Genomic DNA, 14,054 nt, shown 5'->3' on the forward strand with positions numbered 1-14,054 from the left:
ATGAACAAGACTTTAGAAATGAGATTATTAAGGCTCACAAATATCAAGTAATAGGCCTACAGTTATAAAAGTCATTAAGTGAAATAACTAGGATTGTAACTCAGTTTCTGATTACTAGGTCAACTGACTCATTACTACAGCAAATTGCTTCCTTATTCATGAAAAGAGCAGCTGCTCAAAATATCTCACGCACAGAGTCAGTTCTCTCCATAATCTCATGATCTAAGTACTCCATAATGTGCAATATGGAGACAGTAGTTGTGACTGTCTCATATTACTGCTGAATAGGTAGGTAATGTGCTCAGGGTCATACAGGTAGATGTAAAAGGGTCAGAGTAGGAATCCAGCTATTATCCTGGGTTATCAAAATTGGGTTCTTTACGCTTGCTATGCTACCTAATATAATTCCCAAAACTTCTGCAACTTAAAACTCAAGTGAAGTCAATGTCTATGTTATTTAACTCTGTCTCAGTAAACTGCAATACATGAGACCAAATCAACAAACGGTACCACCCAGAAAGTTTTAGAAATACAAGTTCTTAGCTGCCCTCTCTCCCAAATTTACTTGACAATAAGCTGAGGTAGAGTCCAAGAACTATGTGTAATAAACCCTTTTTGCTTTATTAAATTTGAGAACCACTGCTATATTGATATGGCTTCTATATTTTTATGCTCTGACTAAACATACCTACTCAATGTTTATCAAAATTCTTAATGCTAATAACCAGGCATTTTGTTAAGAATTCAACGTTTTTTTTAAAAAAAACTTACAAAATGAACTCAAAGTCACAGCAGTTCTTCTGGATGGAATATATGAAAAGGCAGAATTAAAACAAATCATCATGCTTTGGTTACTAAGATGTCATAGTTTACATGCCCAATGAAGAAGTTAAAATTCAAAATACAAGTACCTCGTTTTGCCAGTTATCAAAATCTTTGTTGGATCCATAACTCGGCATGCCAACCCTGCTGTGTGAATGGTACGCAAGGCAGAACTTAGCTGAACAATATATGCCCAGATAAGAGATTCTGGCAATAATCCAGCATGCTGTCTGGGAGATGGACCATCATGTTGACCTATAATGTGAATAAATTTAAAAAATGACATTTATTTAAGTAGTAAGCTAACACACTAAAACATCTAAACCAAAACTAACTTAGAGATACCATGTGGGGCCGGGTGGTGGTACACCTGGTTGAAAGCACGTTACAATGTGCAAGGACCTGGGTTCGAGCCCCTGGTCTGCACCTACAGGGGAAAGCTTTGCACATGGTGAGCCAGTGCTACAGGTATCTCTCTCTTTCTCTTTCCCTATCTCCCCCTACCCTCTCAATTTCTGGCCATCTCTATCCAATAAATAAAGATAATTTAAAAAATTTTAGAACAGGTCATGTTATTTATGACACAATATATCAATTTACATTGTATGTAAGTCGATTGGTGAAAAAAAATTAGAGTATATATACTTTTATTTTGAAATTGGCTTGTTTTTTCTAGTTAATTTGCCTCCCATGTATACTTTATAATCAGGCTAATGACAACCAAAAAATCCCAATACAACTCTGTATTAGTAACATCTTAATCTATAAAATAATGTGAAGATATAGCATTAAAAGCATACAAATCAATTGGTATATTTTAATTCATGTTAACTGTATATCACTTGTTTGATTGTACTTTTTATCTCTCTCATCACTGTCCTAGCTTTTTTTTTTTAATTAGCGATTTAATAATAACTGAACAAGATTACCACCACCAGAGTTCCATATCCCGTCCCCTCCAATGGAAGGTTTCTTATTCTTTATTCCTCTAGGAGTATGGACCAAAAATCTTTATGGGGTGCAGCAGGTGGGAGGTCTAGCGTATGTAATTGCTTCTCTGCTAGACATGGGTGTTGACAGCTTGATCCATTCTCCCAGCCGGTTTCTACCTTTCCTCAGTGGGGATTGGTGAAAATTAAAGTTGTCAATTGGTGAACAAACACTTAAGTGACTAATCCAAAATTTCCTATTTATGCAACCCTACCTTTATATTGTTAGCAAAAAAGCTACCACTGATTGTTCTGTGACTATTATAATATTGATCAATAAATGAAACACTTAAAAGTAAAATTTTAATTTACTTGTGAATCAAATGAATATAAATTCTGATCAAAAACAAGAATTGCAGAAACTGTTATTTTACTTAGGGCTTTGGGCAATGCTACTCTATATGCTTAAGCATGTGACAATCCTTCATTTGATGATTTGAAGGAAATCTCATTTATGTTAAATGTCTTCTTACTCAACTTCTACTAATCAAACTCTTATAATTATACTCAGCTAGATTGGTATTTTGTAAAACACTAATTGTCAATTATGTATAGTGGTAAAACTATAAGAATTTAAGACTACTCATTTTGAATTCTATCATCTCATCAGTGCTTCTTGATACTATTTTCTGAGTCACTGACAATTCTTAGTAGAAAATGAACTAATCCAGAGGTTCTTTGCAGAGAAATATCTCAGCCAATATAAATTTATAAAACCAAGTATTCAAATGGTTATAAACAAACTTTCTCTGAAACAAGTTCAAAAACAGTAGGGCTAAATAGTTCTGGAAGTTACCTAACATTTCAAGGGAAAAGCAAATACAAAATTTTAAAGATCACTTCTCCTCAATTTAGACAGATAATCCAAATCAGAAAAACAGTGCTAAGAAGTGATTTAAGAAGTTGTTCTAGTGACTAATGTCAAGGCAATGTCGAAGACACTGAAAATATCAAACTCATGAAAAGGAGCATTGCTAGTAAAGCTTACAGTGTTTACTGTAGGGGCTGGGCACCTGATTAAGCACACGTATCATTGCTTACTGTATGGCAGCAACTTCCTAGTTACTTTAACTGTATTATATCATGTTAAACGTCCTTTCATACCCCTTCTTTGGTAAGGTATTACTGCTACTCCTGTTTTCTGAACAAGTATATTTCTTTTGACATGCAACATTTTGGTTAGTACTAAGTTGATAAGTAGTATAAGAAAACATCAAACTTCTGTCTATGTTTCCAAACATTAGCCTATCTACCTTTTATTATTTATTTTTTTTTTTTAAACCAGAGCACTGTTTAGCTCTGGTTTTTGGTGACCTGGGGACTGAACCTAGGATCTCAAGAGCCTCAGGCATAGAAGTTTTTGCATAACCATTACCCTTTCTCTCCCACTCTACCTTTCTTTTAATTGCCACATTTGAGATGTCAGAGAAGTACATTTGCCAAGGCAAATGCTATGTCGTGTATATGGTATGTTTCAGGAAGTTACTTCCATTCTAGTAATACTTTCAAAACTTAAAGTGATTATTGTAAAAAAGTAAACATGTTAATAAGCCAATACAAAAAAACGCAATAGTTTTCTTTATTTTAATGGAAAAGATGGCTCAGCAAATAAAGTGTTTGACTTCAAGGCCCTTCCTGGGTTTGATTATCAGAACTCTGTAAGAATATCAAAGGTAAGAGTGAACAGAGCTATGGAGATAGTGTACTGATGCTTTGTGTCTCATCTCCCCTCCTTTCCCTTCTGCCTTATCTATCACTTTTTTATTATTATCATCATCATCTTTATTTATTTATTTATTTGATAGAGGCAGCTAGAGAATTATAATTATATAATTGGAGAAACCCAGCTATAAATTAAAGCCAACAGTCATCTTAACAGGTGTTATTACTACAATAGACTTGAACAACTATAGTTATATTCATCTATAGGAAGAGTAATACCACATCCCTTCGACAAAACTATGTATCTGTCAACAGATGACAAGAAGAAAATAAATAAACACACTATATGACCAGATTTCTTATGTGAAACAGCCATGTAACCACAGCTTTTTTCTTTCAACTGTCAGAAAGCAGCTCTAAGTTAAAAGAAGTAATATATTTTTATCCATAATTACAATCCTTTTAGGAGTGCCATAGTGCAAAAGATACTATAATATGGACTAAAATATTTTCTCAATTTTTTTCCCTCTAGGGCTATCTCTAGGGATCGGTGTTTGAACTATGAATCCACTGCTCCTGGTGGCCATCTTTTTTCCACTGTTGTTGCTGCTGCTAATGCTGTTAGACAGGACAGAGAAAAATTGAAAGAGGAGGGGAAGACAGGGAGACCTGCTTCACCACTTGCAAAGTGACCCCCTTGAAGGTGGGGAGCCAGGGACTCAAACTGGGATCCTTGCTTCACACACTATGTCCGTTCAGCTGGATGTGCTACTGTCTAGCTCCCTCTCTTCATTTTCTATCAGCATTTATTTAAAAAAAATTTTTTTTAAATGAAACATCATTGTAAAGCAGGAACAGGAGAAAGTTTCATGATAAGAGTACACAGTTTACTATCTAGAAGGCCCTGAGTTCAATCCCTAGAATTATATGAAAGCACTATGGCCAGTACCAAGGGAATTCCACAAATGGTGGAATGGTGTTTTGTTTCCTCACCATCTTTCTCTCTGTCATTCTCTGAATACACAGAGTATGTAGAATAAAAGAAAGAGGTGGGGGAGGCAGGAAGAAAGCTCCCCAATAAGGTATATGTCTTGCCGTGCATGCAGCCCTGGTTCCAGCTCCAGCGATGCAGCTCTGGTGTGGTATTGTAGTATCTCTCTCTCTCTCTCTCTCTCTCTCTGAAATTAAAATAAGAGTGAAAAACCTAACTGGCAACAGTGAAATCATCTATGTGCAAGGTCCAGACATTACAAAAGCACATGCATGTGCATGACAGCACACACACAGGCACGGGGAGAATCAACTGATGGTACTGCGTATACATGAAGCCTTCAGTTCAGTCCCAAGTGCCGCACTATAAAGGATGCAGTGTGGGTTTTTTTGTGCGCACAAGTCAGAAAATGATGCATATACTTCTCTTCCCAAATACATACATGCACAAACAGCTCAAAATGGATTTATTTTATTCTAAAGTCATTTAATAAGCATTTGTTAGAATGTAATTAAAATACTTTAGCTCTTGGCAATATGACCATAAAACAATTCTTTAAGTAGATTGGTGGGAGGGGTTTGCTATACTTGAGTCAAAGTTACCTGAATTTTTTTAATTAAATAATTTTTTATTGCTACCAGGGTTATGGCTGGATTCATTGCCGATACTATAAATCCACTGATCCCGGCAACCTTTTTCCTTTCCCTTATTTCTATTATATTTAATAGGACAGAGAGAAATTGAGAGGGGAGCAAGGAGATATAGAGGGGAAAAGAAAGATACCAGCAGATATGCTTTACCACTTGTGAAGTCCTTCCTTGCAGGTAGGGAGTGGGGACTCGAATCCAGGTCTTTTTACATGGTACTGCCAAGCCCCCTAAAAAATTGGTTTAAGACTATTGCCTTAAGTAATATGGAATCCTACTTTTAAGCAAAACTATGTGTTTAGGGAAGTATAAATGAAGTGCTATATTGGATTATAAGGGAGTCATGAAATTATTTTAAATAGCGTAATTCTACTATAATCACACTTGAAAAATAAGAATTAAGGTGAAGACAATGAGATACCACTTCACTCCTATGAGAACGTCATACATAGAAAAAGTAGCAGCAACAAATTCTGGAGAGACTGTGGGGTTAAAGGAACCCTCCTACACTGCTGGTGGGAATGTAAATTGGCCCAACTCCTGTAGAGAGCAGTGTGGAGAGAGAACTTTCAGAAGGCTAGAAATGGACCTACTGACCCTTTGACCCTGCAATTCCCCTCCTGAGAATATAGCCTAAGGAACCCAGCACAACCATCCAAAAAAAGACTGTGTATATCCATGTTCATAGCAGCACAATTTATAATAGCCATAACCTGGAAGCAACTCAGGTGTCCAACAACAGATGGATGGCTGAGCAAGCTGTGGTATATACACACAGTGGAATAATACTCAGCTATTAAAAATGGTGATTTCACCATTTTCAGCCCATCTTGGATGGAGCTTGAAGAAATTGTGGTAAGTGAAATAAGTCAGAAACAGAAGAATGAATATCGGATGATCTCATTCACAGGTGAAATACTTAATGAAAGGTGCAATATGATATGAAGTGATAAAACAAAACAAGGTAAAAAAAGACCAAATAAAGCAAAACAACACTGGAAAGCAATACACCAAGATATATATATAGTGGTTGTACTTTGAGTTGTAAAGCTATAGGAATTTTCCCATTTGTTTATGGACTTTATCCTTGGGGGGGGGGATTACTAAAAAGTAGTCTTCAAGTTGAATGACTATAAGGATAAATATATATACATATTTTAATACAAAACTATGCTCTTACCAAACAGCAGGTATTTGTTAAAAACAGTCTAAGTGCATCCTTTACTTACCCCATTTTCTCTTTGTGAAATAAGCATCAGCATTCGGGTCATTAAAGTGTCTACTCATCATGGTTTCTCCTCCAGCATGGAAATCATATGCAAACACCAGAGCTTAAAATGAAACAAACATTCACTATTGCAATTTGGCCTCAAGTAATAAAGCCCACAAGAAGAAAAAAATTACAGATTACTCACAAGTCTCTGCAAATGCTTTAGTGGTAAATACTTCCCTCAAGGTTACAATATTTGAGTGCTGGATCTTTTTCCACATATCAACCAACACCATGCACTTTGTGTTAACAAGACGAAAACCTGAGAAAGAAAACCTTTCCTACTGAAACTGTAAATGATACTCTCCCCCCACCATATTTCATCAAAAGTCTGAGATGTTATATAATATATATTAGTGTGTGTACTAATTGCCAAATTAATAAATTAATTTATCGTCCTTTAAACTACTATGTTAAGTACATTCAGGGATGTTTGAATCACCTTAGCCTCAATAGCAAGCCCCTAAAGAGAATCTTACCATGGATCCTCCGAAGGCAATATGGCAGATCATCTTTGCTATTTACAGCTTTGTAGCAAGATGTAATGTATCCAAAATTACTTGATTTCTGTATCCGGTTAGGTGGTGGCAGTGGTTCTAGAGGGAACAGGCTATGGTAGCTGTCAACTTCTGAAGGAACGGCTAGAGTAATTCATAAGATGACTTTTACTTACAGACATTTATAACACTCAGAACAGCAAAGAAGAAATCATCTACTACAAACCATCTACATCACAACATATCTTTCAATTCTATGATACTGTCAACACCTATACCAATTCTATAAAACTACAGCTTTACTATAAATAAAAATAAGGCATTCTAAAAAACTACAGTAGGTTTCATGCACTTAAAAATTTTAAGTTTATGGGAGTCGGGCAGTAGCACAGCAGGTTAAGCGCATGTGGTGCAAAGCGCAAGGACTGGTATAAGGATCCCAGTTCAAGCCCCCGGCTCCCTATCTGTAAGGGAGTCGCTTCACAGGTGTCTGTCTTTTTCTCCCCCCTCTGTCTTCCCTTCCTCTCTCCATTTCTCTCTGTCCTATCCAAAAACAAGGGCAACAAAAGGGAATAAAAAAATAAAAATAACTTAAAAAATTTTAAGTTTATGTGGAAATGTTATGCATGTAGAAACTAAAAGAAAAAAATAAATAATTTTACATATGTAGGGGTGGAATGGAGAGGGCAGGACAGAGCCTGAGAGGACAGCAGCACTCTGTCACTGATGTTTGCGACTTTACTTTTGTATGTGGTACTGCGAACTGAAGCCAGGGCCCGACCCATGGGAAGGTATGCACTTAACTGCTGAGCTGCCTCCCTTGGCCCTCAAAATATTTTATCTTGTGGCCTTGGAAATGGCATAATGGATAAGCATGGGACTCTCAAGCATGAGATCCTGAGACTGATCTCCAGAGCTGCAAGTGCCGAAGCGATATTCTGAATTCATATTCTGATTCATTCTGTGTGTGTGTGTGTGTGTGTGTGTGTGTGTGTGTGTGTGTGCGCGCGCCTTACAAACTTTAGCACCCTTTCAAACGGCACGATGCAAGTTAAAACAGTTTTCTGTGTTCCGTGGCCAGTTTTTGATTCAATAGGCTTAAAGCAGGGCTCAAAAAATTTGCAACTCTAACAAATTCCCAGGTGTCAACAAAAGGCAGCTGGGTCTTTAATTAAAGAAAATCTCCAGTGGAGGAGGTAGCATAATGGTAGTACAAACAGACTCTCATGCCTGAGGCACCCAGGTTCGACCACCCCACCACCATAAGCCAGAGCTGAGCAGTGCTCTGGTAAATAATAGCAACAACAACAATAAAAAGAAAATCCCAATCTAAATAGCTCAAAATTTACAACAGGTTGTCTAAACTGGAAAGATGAGTAAAATATAATAGCTGGCATATTACTCTCAGTCCTTCAGTAATCAAGATGAACACTATGCTGAAGCCTTGATTGACATAGCTGTTTATTTATTTTTTCTTCCTTCCTTCCTTCCTCCCTCCTTTTTTGTTTTCCTCCCTTCCTATGTGCCACCAAGCTTATTGTTGGCATTTGGTGCCTCTGTGGCTCTACCATTCCCAGGGACTACTTTTTTCCTTTGTCTTTGTCTTTGACAAAGGGTGAGTGAGAGGCAGAAAGAAGCAGAAATACCTACAGTGCTGCTACACTGCTTGTGAGGCTTGCCTCCTTCAGGTGGGGACCAAGCGCTTGAACCCAGATCATCATGCAAGGTACTGTATTATGCACACTACAGGGTAAACCACTACCCAATCCCTAAATATTATTTACACACAAAAAAATTATTCTGATTATATCATCTATAAAGTTTTCCTACATTATACCAAATTTAATTTTGTTACTTGTACTATCGTATTAGTAGATATGCACATTAGTAGCTATGTCAGGGCGTTTTTGAAGAAGACATGTAACATATAAACTAGCATGCCATTTGGCACAGTGTAGCCTCAAAAATAATTATTTCTCTTCTGCTAATATATAGTACCTATACTTCATCAAATTTTAGAAGAAAATAATATTCTAGTGCATGGTGAGTGACATAGATCACCATAAATTCTCAACTACTGGGTTGTCAGAAAAGTCATCACACTGTTCCATGAAAAAATGGATCGGACTTTTGACAGCCTGGTATTTTTTTAATTAACTAGAATACTGTCACATGGAGAATCAGTAACCAGCAATGGTATCTTGGTCCCTAAGTCGATTTCACATTCGTACATTACAAGATAGTAACTAGCTGACTGATGACATTAAGTCATGACGTATTTTAAAAAAGAAAGAAGCATCTTGCACTTTACCTGGCATGTCTGCTTGGTCAATCTGAGCCATTGTTATTAAGTGTCTGTTGATCAGCTCCTAAAAAAGAAAAAAAAATTCACAGTGGAAGACAGCTTCTGAAATCTGGATTATTCTCTTAAACTAATTAATGCTAAATAGTAATACTTTCAGGGTGTGAATTTTTAAAATGTTATAATAAAGTAACTTTTTTTTTTCTTTTTTAACTTCCACACTACTTAGTTTAGGCTTATGGTTGTATCAGCAATTAAACCCATGTCTTAGACATGAAAATCTTTTCCATAATCACTATGCTATCTCCTCAATAAAAAATAACTAAATACAGAGACAGGCTGGGAGTATGGATCGACCTGTCAACACCCATGTTCAGCGGGGAAGCAATTACAGAAGCCAGACCTTCCACCTTCTGCACCCCATAATGACCCTGGCCATACTCCCACGGGGTTAAAGAATAGGAAAGCTATCAAGGAAGGGGATGGGATACGGAGTTCTGGTGGTGGGAACTGTGGAGTTGTAACCCTCTTACCCTATGGTTTTGTCAGTGTTTCCTTTATATAAAAAAAAAAAAAAAAAAAAAAAAAAGAACATGTACATTGTGGTACATTGTTCTAGAAGTGACAACTTGAATTACAAAAATATGGTATTCAAGATAATAAAACAATAACTAAAACTATCTAATAATGGTAAAATGTCTAAATTTGAGTCTTCACTAAATCTTTCACAGTAAGGTTGAGTTTTAGTGATTTAAATAGCCCAAGGCACAGAGGCAACTCTACAGCTACAACTCAACTTTGACTCCGTGCTGGCCATGCTTCACTCTACGAACTAGTACAATTGGTTTCTGTGAAGCCAAACTATTCCTGAGAATCTAAGTGTAATATGTGATTCTACATATTAAATGTCCACCTACTTATCCCCTTAAAAAATGAACTTATTTAATAAAATCTATGCTGTAGAAAACACTTAAGTCTCTTAAAATGAGATTTGCTTTGGCAGACTCACTTCCTGCCCACTCCTTCTTTCTCAAGGATGTGCCATCCCTTTAACTAAATAATTGTTATAGTCCATGCAAGTCCATACACGGCCTGGCCTTTTGATAATTGCCTTCTTCCAAATCTATATAGTCAATACTCTTTTCCAAGAAAAAAAGTTACTTCTGGGCCAAACTATTCTTGACCTATAGATAACAATAGGAAAAAGTTGTCTGACGGTTAGACACCATTCAAATAATATTTATATGGTTTAAAAGACATTTTTTTTTTGCCTCCAGGGTTATCGCTGGAGCTCTGTGCTGCATTACAAATCCACTGCTTGTGGAGGCTATCCCCCCCGCCCTTTTTTTTGCCCTTGTTGTTTACCGTTGCTATTGTTATTATTGTTGTCACTGTTGTTCAACAGGACAGAGAGAACTCAAGAAAGATGGGAAAGACAGAGGGGGATAGATAAGATACCAGCAGAACTGATTCACCGCTTGTGAAGCAACCCCCCTGCAGGTGGGGAGCAAGGGGCTCAAACCGGGATCCTTATGCGGTCCTTGTGCTTCACGTCATGTGCGCTTAACCCGCTGTGCCACTGCCCAGCGCCCCAAAAGAGCAGCCCATATAAACAGCTTTTTTTTTTTAAGCCAAGCACTGTCCTTTGTTTGGAATTTTCTTAGGCAGGAGAAAAAGACTTCTTAAATAAATGTATCAATTGAAATTATTTATTATTATTTGATTAACTAGACTACCATTACTATAGAAATATACCAACTAAAATTTAAAAATATGAAGTCTACCAGAATATATATAAATGACTGAACAATATGACTTGAAAATTTTTGTTGCTGTTGTTCTTTCTCTATTTCCTAAAACGTAATACAAATACAAATGTATTTCCACCAAGAGTGTGGAGAGCATGCCCCTTCCAATTCTGAAAACATACCTGTCGTAGTTCATCTGCCATGAAGAAGGAAGGTGCATTTGCTTTTGGTTGCATATAAGCAACGTGAGGTGCTGTTGGAGGGTAAACATGATAGTTTGGGAATACCTAAAGAAATAAAAGTTATTAAAGGGTATTGCTAAATTATAGCAATAATTTTTCTCAATTGACAAGTCTTATCTTTTTTATGAGGTTTCTATAGTGATATATGATGTATTTTAAATGTGTAAATGATAATGAGACACCTTTGATTGTAGACAACATGATAGTATACATAGAAAAACCTAAAAAATCCAGCAAGAAGCTTTTGGAAATCATCAGCCAATACACTAAGCTGTCAGGCTACAAAATTAACACTCAAAAGTCAGTGGCATTCCTCTATGCAAACACTAAATTAAAAGAAGTTGAAATCCAGAAATCAATTCCTTTTACTATAGCAACAAAAACAATAAAATATCTAGGAATAAACCTAACGAAAGAAGTGAAAGACTTGTATACTGAAAATTATGAGTCACTACTCAAGGAAATTGAGAAAGACACAAGGAAGAGAAAAGATATTCCATTTTCCTGGGTTGGAAGAATTAACATCATCAAAATGAATATACTACCCAAAGTCATATACAAATTTAATGCTATCCCCATCAAGATCCCAACCACATTTTATAGGAGAGTAGAACAAATACTACAAATGTTTATCTGGAACCAGAAAAGACCTAGAATTGCCAAAACAATCTTCAGAAGAAGGAACAGAACTGGATCACACTCCCAGATCTCAAATCGTATTATAGGGTCATTGTAATCATCAAAACTGCTTGGTACTGAAACATGAAGAGACATGCTGACCAATCGAATAGAACTGAGAGCCCAGAAGTAAGCCCCCACACCTATGGACTCTAATCTTTGACAAAGGTGCCCAGACTATTAAATGGGGGAAAGATCCCATGTTCAGCGGGGAAGGAATTACAGAAGCCAGACCTTCCACCTTCTACATCCTACAATGACCTTGGGTCCATACTCCCAGAACAGGAAAGCTATCAGGGGAGAGGATGGGATACAGAGTTCTGGTGGTGGAAATTGTGTGGAGTTGTACCCCTCTTATCCTATGGTTTTGTCAATGTTTCCTTTTTATAAATTCAAAAAAAAAAAGGGCAAAGATGAGTCTCTTCAACAAATGGTGTTGGAAACAATGGGTTGAAACATGCAGAAGAATGAAACTGAACCACTATATTTCACCAAATACAAAAGTAAATTAAAAGTGGATCAAGGACTTGGATGTTAGATCAGAAACTATTAGATACTTAGAAGAAAATATTGGCAGAACTCTTTTTTGCATAAATTTTAAAGACATCTTCAATGAAAAGAATCCAATTACAAAGAAGACTAAGGTAAATATAAACCTATGGGACTACATCAAATTAAAAAGCTTCTGCACAGCAAAAGAAACCAATACCCAAAGAGAATCCTCACAAAATGGGAGATCTTTATATACCATAAATCAAACAAGAGTTTAATAACCAAAATATATAAAGAGCTTGCCAAACTCAACAACAAGAAAACAAATGACCCCATCCAAAAATGGTGAGAGGATATGGACAGAATATTCACCACAGAAGAGATCTAAAAGGCTGAGAAACACATGAAAAAACGCTCCAAGTGTTTGTCAGAGAAATGCAATAAAGACAGCAATGAGATACCACTTCACTCCTGTGAGAATGTGATACATAAGATAAGGTAACAGCAGCAAATGCTGGAGAGACTGTGGGGACAAAGGAACCCTCCTGCACCGCTGGTGGGAATGTCAATTGGTCCAGCCTCTGTGGAGAACAGTCTGGAGAACTCTCAGAAGGCTAGAAATGAACTTACTCTATGATCCTGCAATTACTCTCCTAGGCATATATCCTAAGGAACCCAACACACCCATCCAAAAAGATTTGTGTATACCTATGTTCATAGCAACACAATTTGTAATAGCCAAAACCTGGAAGCAACCCAGGTGTCCAACAACAGATGAGCAAGTTGTGGTATATATACACAATGGAATACTACTCAGCTATCAAAAATGGTCACTTCACCGTTTTCAGCCGATCTTGGATGGACCTTGAAAAATTCATGTTAAGTGAAATAAGTCAGAAACAGAAGGATGAATATGGGATGATCTCACTCTCAGGTAGAAATTGAAAAACAAGATCAGAAGAGAAAACACAAGTAGAACCTGAACTGGAGTTGGTGTATTACACCAAAGTAAAAGACTCTGGAGTGGGTGGAAGGAGAGTACAGGTCCTGGAAAAGGCTGACAGAGGACCTAGTAGAGGTTGTATTATTATGTGGAAAACTGAGAAATGTTATGCATGTACTAACTATTGTATTTACTGTTGAATGTAAAACATTAATCCCCCAATAAAGAAATTTAAAAAAAAAGTCTCCCAGAAGCAATAAAGTCATGTAGGCAGATGCCTCAATGAAACCCTGGTGGCAAAATAATAAAAAAAATAAACAAACACCTTTGAGAATAATTATCAGGATACTTGCTGAAAGAACTCATTTAAAAATAATCTTAAAATCTCGGAGTTGGGCGGTAGCACAGCGGGTTCAGTGTACGTGGCGCAAAGTGCAAGGACTGGCATAAGGATCCCGGTTCAAGGCCCCAGCTCCCCATCTGCAGGGCATTGCTTCAGAGGCGATGAAGCAGGTCTGCAGGTGTCTGTCTTTCTCTCCCCCTCTCTGTCTTCCCCTCCTCTCTCCATTCCTCTCTGTCCTATCCAACAATGATGATATCAATAACAATAATAACTACTACAATAATAAAAAAACAACAAGGGCAACAAAAGGGAAAATAAATAAATATAACAAATTTTTAAAAAAATCTTAAAATCTAACAAGAAAGCAAATATTCCTTGACATTATAAACACTAAGTTCCAATCTGCAGCAAAATAGCTCTTTGAAAAA

General features: G+C 36.8%; 1 protein-coding gene across 2 annotated transcripts in view; it reads right to left on the reverse strand.

The window, feature by feature from the left end:
* The window catches only part of PAN3 (poly(A) specific ribonuclease subunit PAN3), a 148,093-nt gene that overhangs the window by 36,411 nt on the left and 97,628 nt on the right, over positions 1 to 14,054 (reverse strand). For both annotated transcript variants that reach the window (XM_060191690.1, XM_060191691.1), the window contains 6 exons: positions 11,111 to 11,215; positions 9,190 to 9,247; positions 6,861 to 7,022; positions 6,527 to 6,643; positions 6,341 to 6,442; positions 912 to 1,077 (listed from right to left, as the gene is read on the reverse strand). In XM_060191690.1, coding sequence (XP_060047673.1) covers positions 912 to 1,077; positions 6,341 to 6,442; positions 6,527 to 6,643; positions 6,861 to 7,022; positions 9,190 to 9,247; positions 11,111 to 11,215 — 710 coding nt within the window. The remainder of the gene's footprint in view (positions 1 to 911; positions 1,078 to 6,340; positions 6,443 to 6,526; positions 6,644 to 6,860; positions 7,023 to 9,189; positions 9,248 to 11,110; positions 11,216 to 14,054) is intronic.

Source organism: Erinaceus europaeus, chromosome 5 (assembly GCF_950295315.1).
Source record: "Erinaceus europaeus chromosome 5, mEriEur2.1, whole genome shotgun sequence".
In the NCBI taxonomy this organism is placed as follows: Eukaryota; Metazoa; Chordata; class Mammalia; order Eulipotyphla; family Erinaceidae; genus Erinaceus; species Erinaceus europaeus.